Genomic DNA, 14,886 nt, shown 5'->3' on the forward strand with positions numbered 1-14,886 from the left:
CACTATAAAGAATATTATTCTGAAATACTTGCCGGTTATTAACCAGGACAAATGTCCCCGAACTATTTTGGATGGGGGGTGTCAAGTAGTTGCTAAGAGAGGAAGAACCCTTGGGAATATGTTGTCTCCAGTATGCTGCGTAATACCAGAACACCTTCTACATGGCTCTCGGTTTCCGGTTTCTTTAAATGTGCATTAAATAGATGCAGCGTATGTGGCTTTACTGACAATAGAGAACAGGAATTCCCCTCTATGTGCATTTCATCTCATTTATCCTATCCAATCAAATCCTTTATAAATAGTGAGACCAGTCACGTGGTATACGGTATATTCTGCTGTAGCTTCAGCTTCAGTATATTGGTTATACCACACGTAAACTGAAGAAGAGGATGGCCGAACACATCAACAATATCACCAACAACAACTCGGGGTATTCTGGTGCGGCCAAACATTTTACCATAATACATAAAGGGGACTCCTCGTGTTCATCATTTTTCAGACTCGAAAAGGTCAATTTTGCAGCCCGTGGTGGCAGCTGGAAAAAGCAGCCGGCCCTGAGGGAGGCGTATTGGATCTTGACTTTAAACACAAAGTACCACCATGGCGTGAACTTCAAAAATTATTTGTTTTCATCTATGAACATTTTCCTCATTTTTCGGCTTGGCGATGTATATTTAATTTCAATTTTACATCAAAATAATGTGTTTCCTTATTCAGGAATGTGGACATTTAATCTATATAATGTCTAATGATCATCTGTGATTCACTATATGTATCTCCCAGTCGCACCCTGTGCACACGTTCAGTTTTCTTCTGTAAATAATGTATCTGCTTCCTGTGAATCACTATCTGATTCACCATTCACACTTGTTTTTTCTCCTAATAATTATCTGGCAATGCGTTTAGTAAGAGACGATAAAACTCCCTTATGGACTTTGTATATATTTCCATCTGTGTCTGTCGCAGTAGTGTAGACGGCCGCTCCATTGGATCGTTGGCTTTTGTTGTTTTACAATTGTTCGCATTCATTCCACTCACCCGCGGCCAGGTTGCAGCATTCAGTTGTATTGTCAGCCATGTCTGCTGCATTGGTAGCAATGGTTCGTCAGTCAGGACTCCTGGGACCAGTTGTTCCTCAGAGGTTCCAGTAAGGTGCTGGCAGATCCGTTCATCCAGGCCGCCGGTATAGATTGCTATAATCATTTTACTTACTGGTGGTGACGTTGTGGTATCTGAGTTGCATCGCTGGCCATGCTCGTCGAGTCCGCATTGGTGGACGTTTTGCTGGGACATGTTGTCCTTTAATGTTTCCATCACAGAGTCGGTGTATTTGGATGTAGTATCATGTGCCCCTATAAACCGCACTTTATTCCTCGTTGGCTTGGAGTTAGTTACTCTAATCTATACCGCTGATGTCAATACAATGCAGTGTTTTCTTCTAACATTGCTGGTTCTTCTAGTTCATTCTTTGGTGTAACATGGCGTTTGGCACTTGTGTTGCAGTGTTGGCCGTGTCTGCTGTGTTCGTAGTTGTAGATGGCTTTCTGGGATTGCTGGGACATGTTGGTCCTCGGTGTCTTCGGCGGGATATCGGTGGTTTCGTGTGTGGTGGTATGTGCCTCTTTGAGCCGCACTGCTTCTCTTGGTAGTTGTGAGTTAGTCAGCTAGGACTCCTGGTGTTAATACAATCTGCCCTTTTTCTTTCCTAAGATCGCTGGTTTATTTAGTCCATTTTTGAGTGTGGCAGGGTGTTTGCTTTTCTTTGGTATCCAGTTGTGTGGTTTTTGGGCTGGTGTTAGATGGTGCTGTGTTTCCCTGCGGTAGTCTTTTTGTTTTTATTTAATATATCTATGTCATTCATGTCAGCTTATAACGCCATGTACTCACATTATGTGTATGCGAACACCTGATACCTCAGTATTGATTAATTAATTCATTATCCAGTCAATGGACATTGTTCTTTAAGATATATAGCAGCATTTATGTCTTACCTCTGACATCCTATGACTAAGGGTGCGTTCTGCACCTGAAACGCATCAGATTTCCTGAGGTTTCTGAATTTATTTCCATGATTTAACTTTTTTCTTCAAATATTTTTTTTTCCCTTTTATGAGTCCTGGTAAGATGTGCCGGTTCTACTTTTTTTTTCTCCATTCATGGTCTGTAATCACCGATGGGTGCGGCACCCACAGGATTTCTCCAGCTGAAGTCATTCCTTCTCTCAACATAGTAAGCCTCCACCTCCCCTCCTTCCCCATCCATTGTCTTTTCTCTCAGTCTATCATGCCGAGTCTAATGGTCAAACGGAAAGAATGAACCAGGAAATAGAGCAGTATTAGGGATGATTTGTCTCCTCTAATCAGGAAGAACGGGTGGAATTTCTGCCTCTTACCGAGCGTGCTCTAAATAAACATTCCTCTAAGGTTATCGGGACTTTGCCTTTTTTTTTAGCTGCGGTAGTTTTCATGCAGTGTTTGGGAATTTTTCAGGATTACAGTCCTCCATGCCAGAAGAGGAGAGATTTTGTTCCCAATTAATTAAAGAGGTTGTCCACTACTATTAACATTGCCCCTATGGATTTATATAGTGGCAACAAGTCTTTTTGTAAATACATTGCTTGTTCTTTATTGCCTGTAGGCGGCGCTATCACCAGGCATCACGTGACCCTGGCTGCAGCCGGCTCCGACATCCGCTGATGTCACGTCAAGTTCCGGCTGCAGTCGGGCGTGAGCAAGTGACACACTCCCCCTTGATTGATGAGCTGTGGACAGGATTTCACCGCACGTCACAGCCCAGAATCCACTGCGTGCTTTACCAACGAAAGCAGAGAGGGAAAATCCGTGACACCAGAACCACCACACCTATGAGGGGCAATTATTCTGCATGGAGGACTTTGTGGGGCCCATTATACTGTATGGAAAGCTATGTGGGGCCTATTATACTGTATGGAGGACTATGTGGGGCCCATTATTCTGTATGGAGGACTATGTAGGGCCCATTATCCTGTAAACTGGTTGTCCGACGACTTTGTCCACGTTTTTCATTTTGGCCCTCTGCATGTTTTGAGTTTTATATCCCTGATGTAGAGAGTCAGTCTGGGTAATGTACATGGAAATGGCAATAATGGAAAGCTGCTAATTGGAGTTTGCCACAAGCCTCCTAATATAGCTGAACATGAAGAGGATGATATGCTGCAACAAATTAAAAAGGCAACAAAAACAAGTCATGGTCAAAAGTGTTGGATCCCTTGAAATTGTTCCAGAAATGAAGTAATTCTCCCAGAAAATTATTGCAATTACACATTTTGTTATACTTGTTTATTTCCTTTGTGTGTATTGGAACAACACAAGAAAATAGAGAAAAAAGGCAAATTGAACATAATTTCACACAAAACCACATAAAATAGGCCGGACACAATTGTTGGCACCTTGCCAAACTTGTGGGTAAATAACTTAGTTTCAAGCATGTGAAGCTTCTTCAAATGCAATTGTGGCAAGTAACAGGTGTGGGCAATATGAAGATGACACCTAAAACCAGATAAAAAAGGGAGAAGTTGATTCAATCTTTGCATTGTGTGCATATGTGTGGCACACTAAGCATGGAGAAAACAGAAAAAGAAGAAGAGAACTGTCTGAGGAGTTAAGAACCAAAATTGTTGAAAAATATCAACAATTTCAAGGTCCATCTTCAGAGATCCAGATGTTCCTTTGTCCATGGTGCGCAACATAATTAATACATTTACAACCTATACAGTCAAATATGGTGGAGGTTCAAAGATGTTTAGGAATTGGTTTGCTGCCTATGGCACTAGGTGCCTTGACTATGTGCAGGGCATCATGAAATCTGAAGATTAGCAAAGGATTTTGGGTCACAATGTAGTGCCTAGTGTCAGAAAGCAGTGTTTGTGTGCTAGGTCATCAGTCTTACAGCATGACAATGACCCCAAACATACTTCAAGAAGCACCCAGAAATGGATGGAAACAAAGTGCTGGAGAGTTCTGACCCTCAATGAGCCAGGATCTAAATCCCATTGAACACCTGTGGAGAGATCTTAAAATTGCTGTTTGGAGAAAAATATTACAATTTGAGAGTCATCAGTGGTTGATACCATCTTTTCAGTTAGCCATTAAAAGGTAAGAAATTTCAAGCTTTCGAGACTACTCAAGTCGGTTCATCAGTCATAGTATAACACAAAATCTGAAGAGTCACATATTTATACACAAGTGGGCACAGGAATAATGCAATAGATGAGACAAGTGACATGAAGCAGAACTATCAGTATGGGAAACGGAGAAGCAGTTGTGGCCGTAAATATTGGAAAAATTCAAATATCAGGAGTATGAAAGTTTTATTGTCCTGTGATTGAGGTCTGGCCCATGATTGTGATGCCCTCAAACGGTCTGAGGAGCACATTCCTTAGTTGATGTAAAGACATAAATCCATGAGACACATTCATTCCTGCTCTGAGTGTGTCAAAGGTTGTCATAACTTTGTCTCTCTGAGATTTGAAGTTACCTTTTAATACAAGTAATTTCATGTCCATGAATGTTTGGCCACAAGTAGATCTATTCTTTTTTCTTTTATTGTGTGGCGATGAGAATTCATCCTTGTTCTAAGTTTTTGCCCTGTCTCCCCTACATACAGACCCCCAGTTGGACATTTGGTACACATAATTAAGTACACTACATTAGATTTGATGTAGCTGAAAGTACCTGGGATCTTGTGGTCCTGATGTGAGTTGGGAATCTTTATCTTGTCCATGGTCATTATAAATGGACAGGTTTTACAGTTACAGTTGGTGAGGATGAATGCTGTAAGTTTCACCACAAAGGTGAAACTATCCTCCCAGTCAGTTTGCTTTCCCTCCCAGTATCTTTTCATTCTAACAATGTTAGGTTTCTGGGAGATTATACTTGTTCCTTTTATTTTTGGTTCTCCTTAGCTTGCCTTCTTTGCCCTATATGAATGTGTTTTTGTTTCTCACTCAGGGTTTTCATATTTTACTTCATACTTTCCTTTCCCCTTGGTGACAGTGTGTTGCGGCCTCCCCTCTGGTTCCTCAGGAGGTACGAGAAACTCAACGGCCTATTAGGGAGTTAGGTCCGTGGTGGCATTTTTAGTTGTACAGCTAGTGCCTTTTAAGTCGGTACATAGACTAGTTGGGTGTAGTTGTGGCACTCTCCCCTATGTGGGTTCTCCAGTGGCTATCAAGATACGCTTTCTGGTTAAAACATTTCCCACATTTTGAACATGAAAAAGGCTTCTCCCCTGTGTGAGCTCTCTGATGTTTGATAAGAGTTGATTTCACTGTAAAACATTTCCCACATTCTGAACATGAAAAAGGCTTCTCTCCTGTGTGAGTTCTCTGATGTGTGATAAGAGTTGATTTCTCTGTAAAACATTTCCCACATTCTGAACATGAAAAAGGCTTCTCGCCTGTGTGAGTCCTCTGATGTGCGATAAGAGCTGATTTGTTTGTAAAAGATTTCCTACATTCTGAACAGGAAAATGGCTTCTCCCCTGTGTGAGTTCTCTGATGTATATTAAGTTGTGATTTCTGAACAAAACATTTCCCACAATCTGAACATGAAAATGGCTTCTCCCCTGTGTGAGTTCTCTGGTGCCTAACAAGATCTGATTTCTGATTAAAACATCTCCCACACTTGGAACAAGAAAATCTATTCTCTGCTGTGTGAATTTTTTGATGTTTAAGAAAAGACTTTTTGAGGGGAAAACTATTTGTATATTCTGGATGTGAAAATGGCTTCTTTGCTTTAGGAGCAATTTGTTTTTTAATGCTTATTTTGTGACTTTGATTTTCCTTAGTAGTCAGTAATGAATCAGAAGACAGGATCTGTTTCAAATGATCAGATGACAGATCTTTGCTGTGAAGGAATGATGGTTTATCTGGAGTAATGGCATTCAGTTCAATTGTATCCTGTGAGATCTCAAAATCATCTGATTTAAAAATTGAAGATGTCAGCTGTCCCTCTGATCTCCTGGTACAGTCATCTGCAAAGAATAAAACCAATTATTATTTATTAATAAAAAATCCTTGAATTTTATATTTTTGAACATTTGTACTTATACTGTCTGTAAAAAAGGCAAGTTATATAAAAAAAATTGAATTATTCACCAGGACAATAACAGTTCACAGTCTAATAGAAAACCTCATAGGATGAACCAGTGGATCGTAGTGTTCAACTGTTTGTTCATTCTGTCTCCAAAATATGGAATAAAAAGCCGCCAATGTTATGTAGGTGAAAATAATACCAATAAAAACTTCTAATCATCTCACAAAAAACAAGTCCCCACTCAGGTCCATCATCTGTCAATGGAAAACCAGAGGTTTCCACATTATTAGTGGCTCAAAGGCTCTTGAAAAGCAACATGGCTTCCATAAACCAATCCAGCAATATCCGCTCCCCCAAAGTCAGATCTCCCCCTCGCTTATGAGCTTTGCAGTAGTTTATGTGCCTAAATCACATTTAGCCTCCATGTATTTGGCATTACTATAGTGAGAAGAACCCACTTAATTGATGGTGTGTGTCTCCTGGAGCACAATCTGGGTACTATGTGTTCGATAATAAAATGGCATATTAGCAATTTTCACTCTCCAACATCCACTGCGTGCTAATTTCTGGAAAGTGGCTGTGGAGTCAAAATAGTCACTACTCCTATAGATTATTTCACCGAGTTTTATAATTTCCAAAATCGAGTCACTTTATGGGGATTTCTACTGCTCTGGTTTTCTGACATTTTGTCATATTAGGGCTTCTGCAAAAGGTGTATACCATCTCGTCTGGGACGTCTACTTCTCCTCCTGCTTCGACTTGTGTGACGTCTGCTTTTGTCACCAGGCGCCGCCTTATTCATTCTGCAGGCGGCGCTGGTGATGGAGGAGACGTCAGAACCAAAAGCTCTGGGCGGTGCAGGCTCTGTCCAGCCACTAAGATTAGAATTGCTGGGACCAGTAGTACCATCCAGTCTGGCAGTATGGGTGTGTGTGCTGTCCAGCTGGAGTAATCTGCTCCCTGCTTCAGCCATTTGGAAAGCACCGCACCCTACTAAAGCTGGAAGCATATTGCTGGAAGCTGCCAGATACAGCCTTGTTCTCCTCTGGTTCAATCCTCTGTGCTCAGCTCCCGGCTTGTGTATTTGTTTCCTGCTGTGACCCCGGCCCGTTTACTGACTACTCGTGTCTTCTAATTTTGGATTTTCTCTATCTTCTTGGTTCTGACCCGGCTACCTGACTATTTTTCTTCCCATCTCACTCCACAGAACAGCAGGTAACACCATGGCCCAAGCCTAGGGGTCTCTGTGTAAGTCCAGATCCATGTAGAGGGGTTAAACAAGTGTTTCCCAAACCCCATCCTCACGGCCCCCCACAGGTCATGTTTTCAGGATCTCCATAGTATTGCACTGGTGAGAGAAATCCTGATGCCTTGATGATACTTCAATCACCTGTGTAATACTAAGGAGATCCTGAAAACATGACCTGTGGGGGGCCGTGAGGATGAGGTTTGGGAAACAGTGGGTTAAACGGTGATGAGCAAAGTAATTTGTGAAATCTGTAAACAGGGTAGATAGTGCCAAGCCTATTCTTGGTGGCCATTTTTTGATCTTCCAGGTGACCATGAACAGTGCCCCCAATACATTGTGTCTGCGAACTATCCCAGCAAAATCTGCATTCAAATAGCTAAATGGCGCTCCTCCCCTTCTTAACCTGCCATGTGCCCAGATAATAGTGTACAACCGTATATAGGGGATTGTCAGATTCAAGAGAAGTTGGAAAATAATTTGTAAGGTCCATTTGTTTCCTATTATCCTTTGTGAAGAATTCCAAAGTTATCACCACATAAAGTGACACACGTCAGATTTGAAAAATGGCCCTGATTAGGAACACAAAACTGGCTGCAGTAAGGGGTTAAATCAGAGGATTACTGAAGTCAAAAACTGTGACTATAGACAATAACACATCTACTGAAATGATCAAACTCAACAGTCTTCATCAGAGAAAAATGGGTAACTAGTGGTGAAACCTCTCTGGGGTAATTAGAGTATGGAGCTCGGTGGCTCTTGGCAATCTAAACCAGGGCTGGAGCCAACACATCTCCTGCAGGCGTGAATAAATGTATATTACAGCCATCAGCCACGCACAGCTTAGAGATATATCATGGCACAGGTGTAATGTTTTCTGTATAGTTTATCACAATCCTGTTTGAAGTTAGTTGGTTTTAAAAGAAATTGAAAAGTCAGGATAAAGGGAAACTCTGTTGTTATTGTACAGAAATTCACACTTGGCCTCACTGCACATTTAATGTTGTAGATCATAAAAGTGAAGTTTGGCCAGAAAGACTGGGCCTGGTCTTGTAGGGACCATATGAGCACATTCAGCAGCACAGAAGGGAGAGAAGGTAGATTCATCCAATAAGATATCAGGGTTCTAGGAAGCCAACAGCATCATTACCCTCCACTTTCTCTTACAGGTCCATCATAGTATTTTTCTTCAAGTGATTTTCTAACTTGTCATCACATTCTACGTACGCTGTCATTTGGCTTTGTAGTTTACAGATCTGGGCAGGTAACGGTCAGCGTCTTCTAATCCCAGGGGGCAGGTGGATCCTCCAGGTTGTAAGTTGTATAAAAAAAAAAGGGCTTTTCACAATTTCTCAAAGTAAATTGAACATTTTCGGATGGAGGAGAATGTTATGCTCCAGCGGCAAAATGGTGATCACACGATTGTCATATGGCCGGACTACACAACCGATAAAGCAGCCACAGCTGGTGTCTGAGAAGAATCTGTGACTTCTCTGCATTTAGTGGTCACTACTCACCTGGGTAGTCATATGTAGGAATCTCCTCTTTACACTGCTCATCACCCCTCACATATATCTCTGTAGTATTAATATGGGTCAGATCTTCACCCTGAAACAAATATTGTAAAAGTCACAGACAGATGGAGAAGTCCCATCTATGATCAGCTCTAATCCTGCCATCTCCACCGTTCTCACTACACAAGTATAAAACACATAATACTGGTGGATAAAACAAGACTGAGCACAAGACCTTCACAAACGTCTACACATCATAGGGGAGATCTCATGACACCTTCTCTCCATCTACCTGATGATCCTGAGGAACATTGGGGTCTTCTTGTTTACAGTCCTGTGGAAGAGGACGGGGACATCTCTCTGGTGTTGTCCTCTTACTGGATAGATCTGGAGGAAACACATACAGGGACTGAATTCATTCTTTACATACAGATAATTATAGGTCGTGTGTATTTAGTCCTGTCTATTACCTGGTGATGTGAGGGGCTGGGGAACCTCCATCATGACGTCCTTGTACAGATCTTTGTGTCCTTCTAAATACTCCCACTCCTCCATGGAGAAATAGACAGCGACATCCTGACATCTTATAGGAACCTGACACATACAATGATACAGTCATCCCTCGATCCCGTCATAGCGTTACTGTATAATGTCCCAGCATTCCCAGCAGTGTCACCTCTCCAGTCAGCAGCTCAATCATCTTGTAGCTGAGTTCTAGGATCTTCTGGTCATTGATGTTCTCGTGTATCAGGGGGTGAGGTGGAGGCCCTGTGATTGGGCTCAGGGGTCTTCCCCATCCCTCAGACAAAGGGTCCTGACAGCGCTCACTAGAGGTCTTCTTCACTACTGTGTAATCCTGGTTATGGAGAGACACATTAATAAATCTCACTACAGACATTTCCAGAGTCCTCACCTCTCCAGTTCTGTTCATCTGTTATTCCCATAGATAAGAATGATGTAATGTGACGTCATCAGAATCTCTCACCTCTCCAGTAAGCCGGAAGAGGATCTCTAGGGTGAGGTGTAATATCCTCTCCGCCATCGTGTCTGTGTCCATAACTATCTTTGATGGGTAAATCAGGAAAATTCTCTTATATAGATCTTCACTGAGAGGATCCGATATTTTAGGGACCTGAATGAGAAGAAGATGAGCCGATGTAGCATCATAAAAGTCCTGTGTAATAATACAATTACTGGAGATAATAAGGGGAAACATATGAGGAGATTTATTATTTTACAGTATTTAGTTTTTGTCTTTACATCTACTAATAAAACCTATATCTTAGGCCATAGATAACAAGAAATTTCTTACTCGGAGTCAGTAGCTGAATAAGTTTCTCATAGACTCACTGTCAGGGAAATATTGAGAAAATATTAACAATTTCTCCCAAACCCCTCTTCCCTCTCACCCCTCCCTTATCCACCATTTGGACCAATTGTTTCCATGCAATTTAACACACACACAGCAGAAGTCACTTGTAGACAAATGAAGCACAAAAGGTGCTACTGACCCACTTAACATACGAATGCATCTCCTCTTAGCACAGACCTGGGATAGATTGACACTTTCCAGCAGGGGCAGAGATTGAAGGAAAACTCATTTAGGCTTAAAAGGGGTTTAACACAAACTCCAGGATATCCGGAGCTGATACGAAATAAGAAATATTGGAAGTTCCATAACTCCGCTAATAATGGGACACATATTTTTAGTGGCAGGGTCAGCCAAGGAACAATAGGCTTATTTTTTCGTAGTTGTGAGCCCCTCCGGGGTGCAAAAGTAACAAAATAACAGACTGCAACTATGTCATATGTGGTCTCTAAAGGAAGGTAAATTCATAACTGAAAAAATGGTATTACTTCCGGGCTTCTGCGATCAACCAACAATAAGTTATCGCAAAAGCCAGATATCCTAATAAAAATATGGAGGCTGGAGACCAGCCCATGTAATGTCATCCTAGGATCTGTGTGGGCATGTCTCCCCTTAGGCATAAAAGAATCCACGGAGGATGGATGAGTATTCATTGCCAGGGGGGTATGGAGACTATAATAAACAGATCTTGTTCGATAACAGTCAAATCAATAAGTGGGGCGTCCCCCTCCAGTTAAACGGAATTGTCTCTGCAATATGTTTATTAAGCAAGTCTTCTTTAATCCTGTTTATATTGTGTACCTGTATATTCAGTACTGTATTGTCTCCTTTGTAAAATCCTCTATATTTTTCATAACACTGCCTTCATTTTGGATTAAATATAAAATGTAATAGTCCTGTTTCTCTTGCTCTGTAATCGTTCCCTCCCCCGAAGCCATAAACGCTACCAGAGTGCAGGTGTCAAACCAGGCCTGTATTATATTTCAAATCTGGATGGTGGTGGCAGCGAATAATAATAATTGGGTTATCGTGAAGCTGACAGTGACTGTACGGGGGCGTATATACATATCCCGACAGAGTGACGGCAATGGTGAGAGATTGTGTGATCTTCCCGGTGTCGTCTCTTTGCGAGTTCCTGACACTCACCTTCCATAACGCTAATTCTCGTCTCATTTTCCGACACTGGAATTGGCATTCGCAATACTGCAGGAGATATTCATTACAAGTGACATGAGAAACAACTACTTCATGATGAGGCAACATCTTCTACTACGGCTCTAAAACCATATTTGGCCAGAGTCCGTCACTGACTACTGCACCACTGGCCGTCTATACGAATGTTTCCCGTCTTCCTCAGACTGTAATCTTTTAGCAAGTCAGATCTCATGTCTGATTCACACACAGAAGTTTGAGGCTTTTAAAAAAGCTGTTTTGCTTGCACAAACACCGCAGACAGAAATGATTTGATACTAAAGTCTCCATGTACAGTGTATTATGGGGTTTACTTCTGGCCTTAGGCTTTCCTATATTACAAGAAAAAACCCAGAAAAAAAGCAGAAATTAAAATGTTTCAAAAGAAAATTGGCACCAACAATTCTTGTAAAAAAAAAAAAAAAAAACATGCAAAAAGCAGAAGACACATTGTCACTTTTAAACATTCGTTTTTGTTCTCATACAAATTCTTTTGGGCACCAGAACATAGATGTACACCGCAGGGATGGCACAGCTGCAGCTGCAATAAAATCCCTGGCAGTTTAACCACTTGCTCCTGCAAAAAGCAAACATGGCATCTAAGAAGGTTTGACAGAGTTCGACTGATTGCCCCTCCTCCCCCAAGTGCTCAATAGTATGGGGCTGCCTAGTTCCTACAATACTAATGTCTAATAATGGTGTTTGGGCCTGCAATGTACGAATGTCTATTAGGCCGGGCCAAAGGAAGCATTCCATAAGTTACTTTTTAACGCCCCCAGACACATTAGACTAAAGCTGCATGATAGCACTGATTTCGAGGGGTTTGGTAAACTATACAATGTATTTGGAGGCCTCCCGACAGATGATGTCAGGGCAGAGAAGGATCTGGGATCCTGAATTTCAGAGGCTAAAATGTTTGTTCTTACTGTAGATAATCCTCCACTAGAAGAGTCTGGAGGTGACTCTCTCATACAGACCACAGGAAAGCTGGAATATTTCTGTGTATGGGAGAGTCTGGAGAGATAGCCGTCTGCCAAATGACCCTTCAGCCAACACTTATCTCATGTGTATGGGGCTGTTACTATTGCACAGGTAGTGATAGTACACAGCACTACAGTAGTACAGTGCATCATCTGAGCAATCAGAGGCTTCTGTGTTGTATGATCGCACTAAGGAGAGCTGTTTAAAAAAAGTTTATAAAAAAGGTTTAAAAAAGTTTTAAAGTGAAAATATCACAGTTTTAGCAAAAATAAATATTCATCACTATAGGGAAAATGGAGAGGGAGGTCAGCTCACTGTTTATTCAATGCACTTTGTCTGAAGATCACCGCATGGAGCCGCCCTGGTCAGGGACATTTCAAGGTTCAAGTAGAGAAAGGAGGAGAGATGGATTCTCCAGCATTGTCTATATTGTTAAAACTTCACATTTATTGTGAATTCATAAAACTGTTGTCTTCTAATACATGTTTATAGCGGATTTGACGTCCATCCCACATATTGCAGGTAACTCTCTATACACTCTATTAAATAGATGACCCCTATAGTGCTACAATTGATGAAATTGTGTATTGCAAATTGATGTCCCGTTAGGTTTTCTTCAAATGTGTCGGTTTTATTAACATAGTTGCATGTTTTACAGGATGTATGTCCACATTTATATATATACTAGCTATTGAGCCCGCTCCACGCCCGGGTGGCGAGCATTTTTATTGGTATATGGTCTCCCATGCTGGTATGTGCTGCCCCTATCCTTGTATTTGTGCTGCCCCTATCCTGTTCCCCCATCCTGTTATGTGCTGTCCTCATCCCAATCCTGGTATGCATGATACTCCTCATCCCCCAATCCTGGTGTGCACGGTACCCCTCATCCCCCAATGCTGGTATGCATGGTACCCCTCATCCCCCAATCCTGGTATGCATGGTACGCCTCATCCCCCAATCCTGGTATGCATGGTACCAATCATCCCCCAATCCTGGTATGCATGGTACCAATCATCCCCCAATCCTGGTATGCATGGCACCCCTCATCCCCAATCCTGGTATGCATAGCATCCCTCATCCCAATCCTGACATGCATGGCGCCCTTCATCCTGGTATGCATGGCTCCCTCATACCCAATCCTGGTATGCATGGTACCCCATCCCTCATCCCTATCCTGGTATGTATGGTACACCTCATCCTGATATGCATGGCACCCCTAATCCCTATCCTGGTATGCATGGTACCCCTCATCCCTATCCTGGTATACATGGCACCCCTCATCCGAATCCTGGTATACATGGCCCCCCAGATCCCTATCCTGGTATGCATGGTACCCCTTATCCCAAATCTCAGCCTCGGCCTGTCGCTCAGCAGCCTCTAGGTCAGCTTGGGCCTGTTGCTCAGCTCTCTCAGCCTCGGCCTGTCGCTCAGCATGTTAGAACTCTCCTGTTAGGTTTTTTTCTAGTTTGCTGATCACATGACCTTCTTTGCCTATTTAATTCTGCTCCACCCTTCTGGCCTTGCTGGACTTCATTGTAATTTCAACTCTTAAGCTAGCCTGGTGCTTTGTTACCTTACTCCGTCAGTTTAGCTAGGTCTCTTGACCTCTATTTTCTATGTTGTTTGTTTGTCCTTTTCTGCTACAATTTCTGCTAGGAGGTGTCCATCTTACTCCCAGTCCCTAGTTCTTGTAGGGATCCCTCCCTCACATCTATAGGTCTTCGTACAGACTAGCTGAGGACTTTAGCGGGTCTGATCGCAGGATCAGGTTCCCCGTTACATCGTAGGGATCAAGCTTAGTTCTATTGTAGGGACAGATCTCCTGTCTTTCCTTAGTGCTTGTAGCAGATCATAACACAGCAGCTTCTCGATCAGCTTGGGCCTGTTGCTCAGCTCTCTCAGCCTTGGCCTGTCGCTCAGCAGCTTCTCGATCAGCTTGGGCCTGTCGCTCAGCAGCTTCTCGATCAGCTTGGGCCTGTCGCTCAGCAGCTTCTCGATCAGCTTGGACCTGTCGCTCAGCAGCTTCTCGATCAGCTTGGGCCTGTCGCTCAGCAGCTTCTTGATCAGCTTGGGCCCGTCGCTCAGCAGCTTCTCGATCAGCTTGGGCCTGTCGCTCAGCAGCCTCTCGGTCAGCTTGGGCCTGTCGTTCAGCAGCTTCTTGATCAGCTTGGGCCTGTTGCTCAGCTCTCTCAGCCTCGGCCTGTCGCTCAGCAGCCTCTCGGTCAGCTTGGGCCTGTTGCTCAGCAGCCTCTCGGTCAGCTTGGGCCTGTTGCTCAGCTCTCTCAGCCTCGGCCTGTCGCTTAGCAGCTTCTCGATCAGCTTGGGCCTGTTGCTCAGCTCTCTCAGCCCGGCCTGTCGCTCAGCAGCTTCTCGATCAGCTTGGGCCTGTCGCTCAGCAGCTTCTCGATCAGCTTGGGCCTGTCGCTCAGCAGCTTCTCGATCAGCTTGGGCCTGTCGCTCAGCAGCTTCTCGATCAGCTTGGGCCTGTCGCTCAGCAGCTTCTCGATCAGC

General features: G+C 43.0%; 1 protein-coding gene across 1 annotated transcript in view; it reads right to left on the reverse strand.

The window, feature by feature from the left end:
• Nucleotides 1-4,586: 4,586 nt before the first annotated feature.
• Nucleotides 4,587-14,886, reverse strand: part of LOC141191676 (uncharacterized) — a 67,328-nt gene continuing 57,028 nt past the window's right edge. Inside the window, exon 8 of the mRNA XM_073661620.1 lies at nt 4,587-5,678. Within this exon, the coding sequence (XP_073517721.1) occupies nt 5,156-5,678 (523 nt within the window). The 3' untranslated portion in view covers nt 4,587-5,155. The remainder of the gene's footprint in view (nt 5,679-14,886) is intronic.

The sequence above is a fragment of the Phyllobates terribilis genome, unplaced genomic scaffold (genome assembly GCF_046119375.1).
Source record: "Phyllobates terribilis strain yellow unplaced genomic scaffold, ASM4611937v1 Scaffold_49__1_contigs__length_9717188, whole genome shotgun sequence".
Classification (NCBI taxonomy): domain Eukaryota; kingdom Metazoa; phylum Chordata; class Amphibia; order Anura; family Dendrobatidae; genus Phyllobates; species Phyllobates terribilis.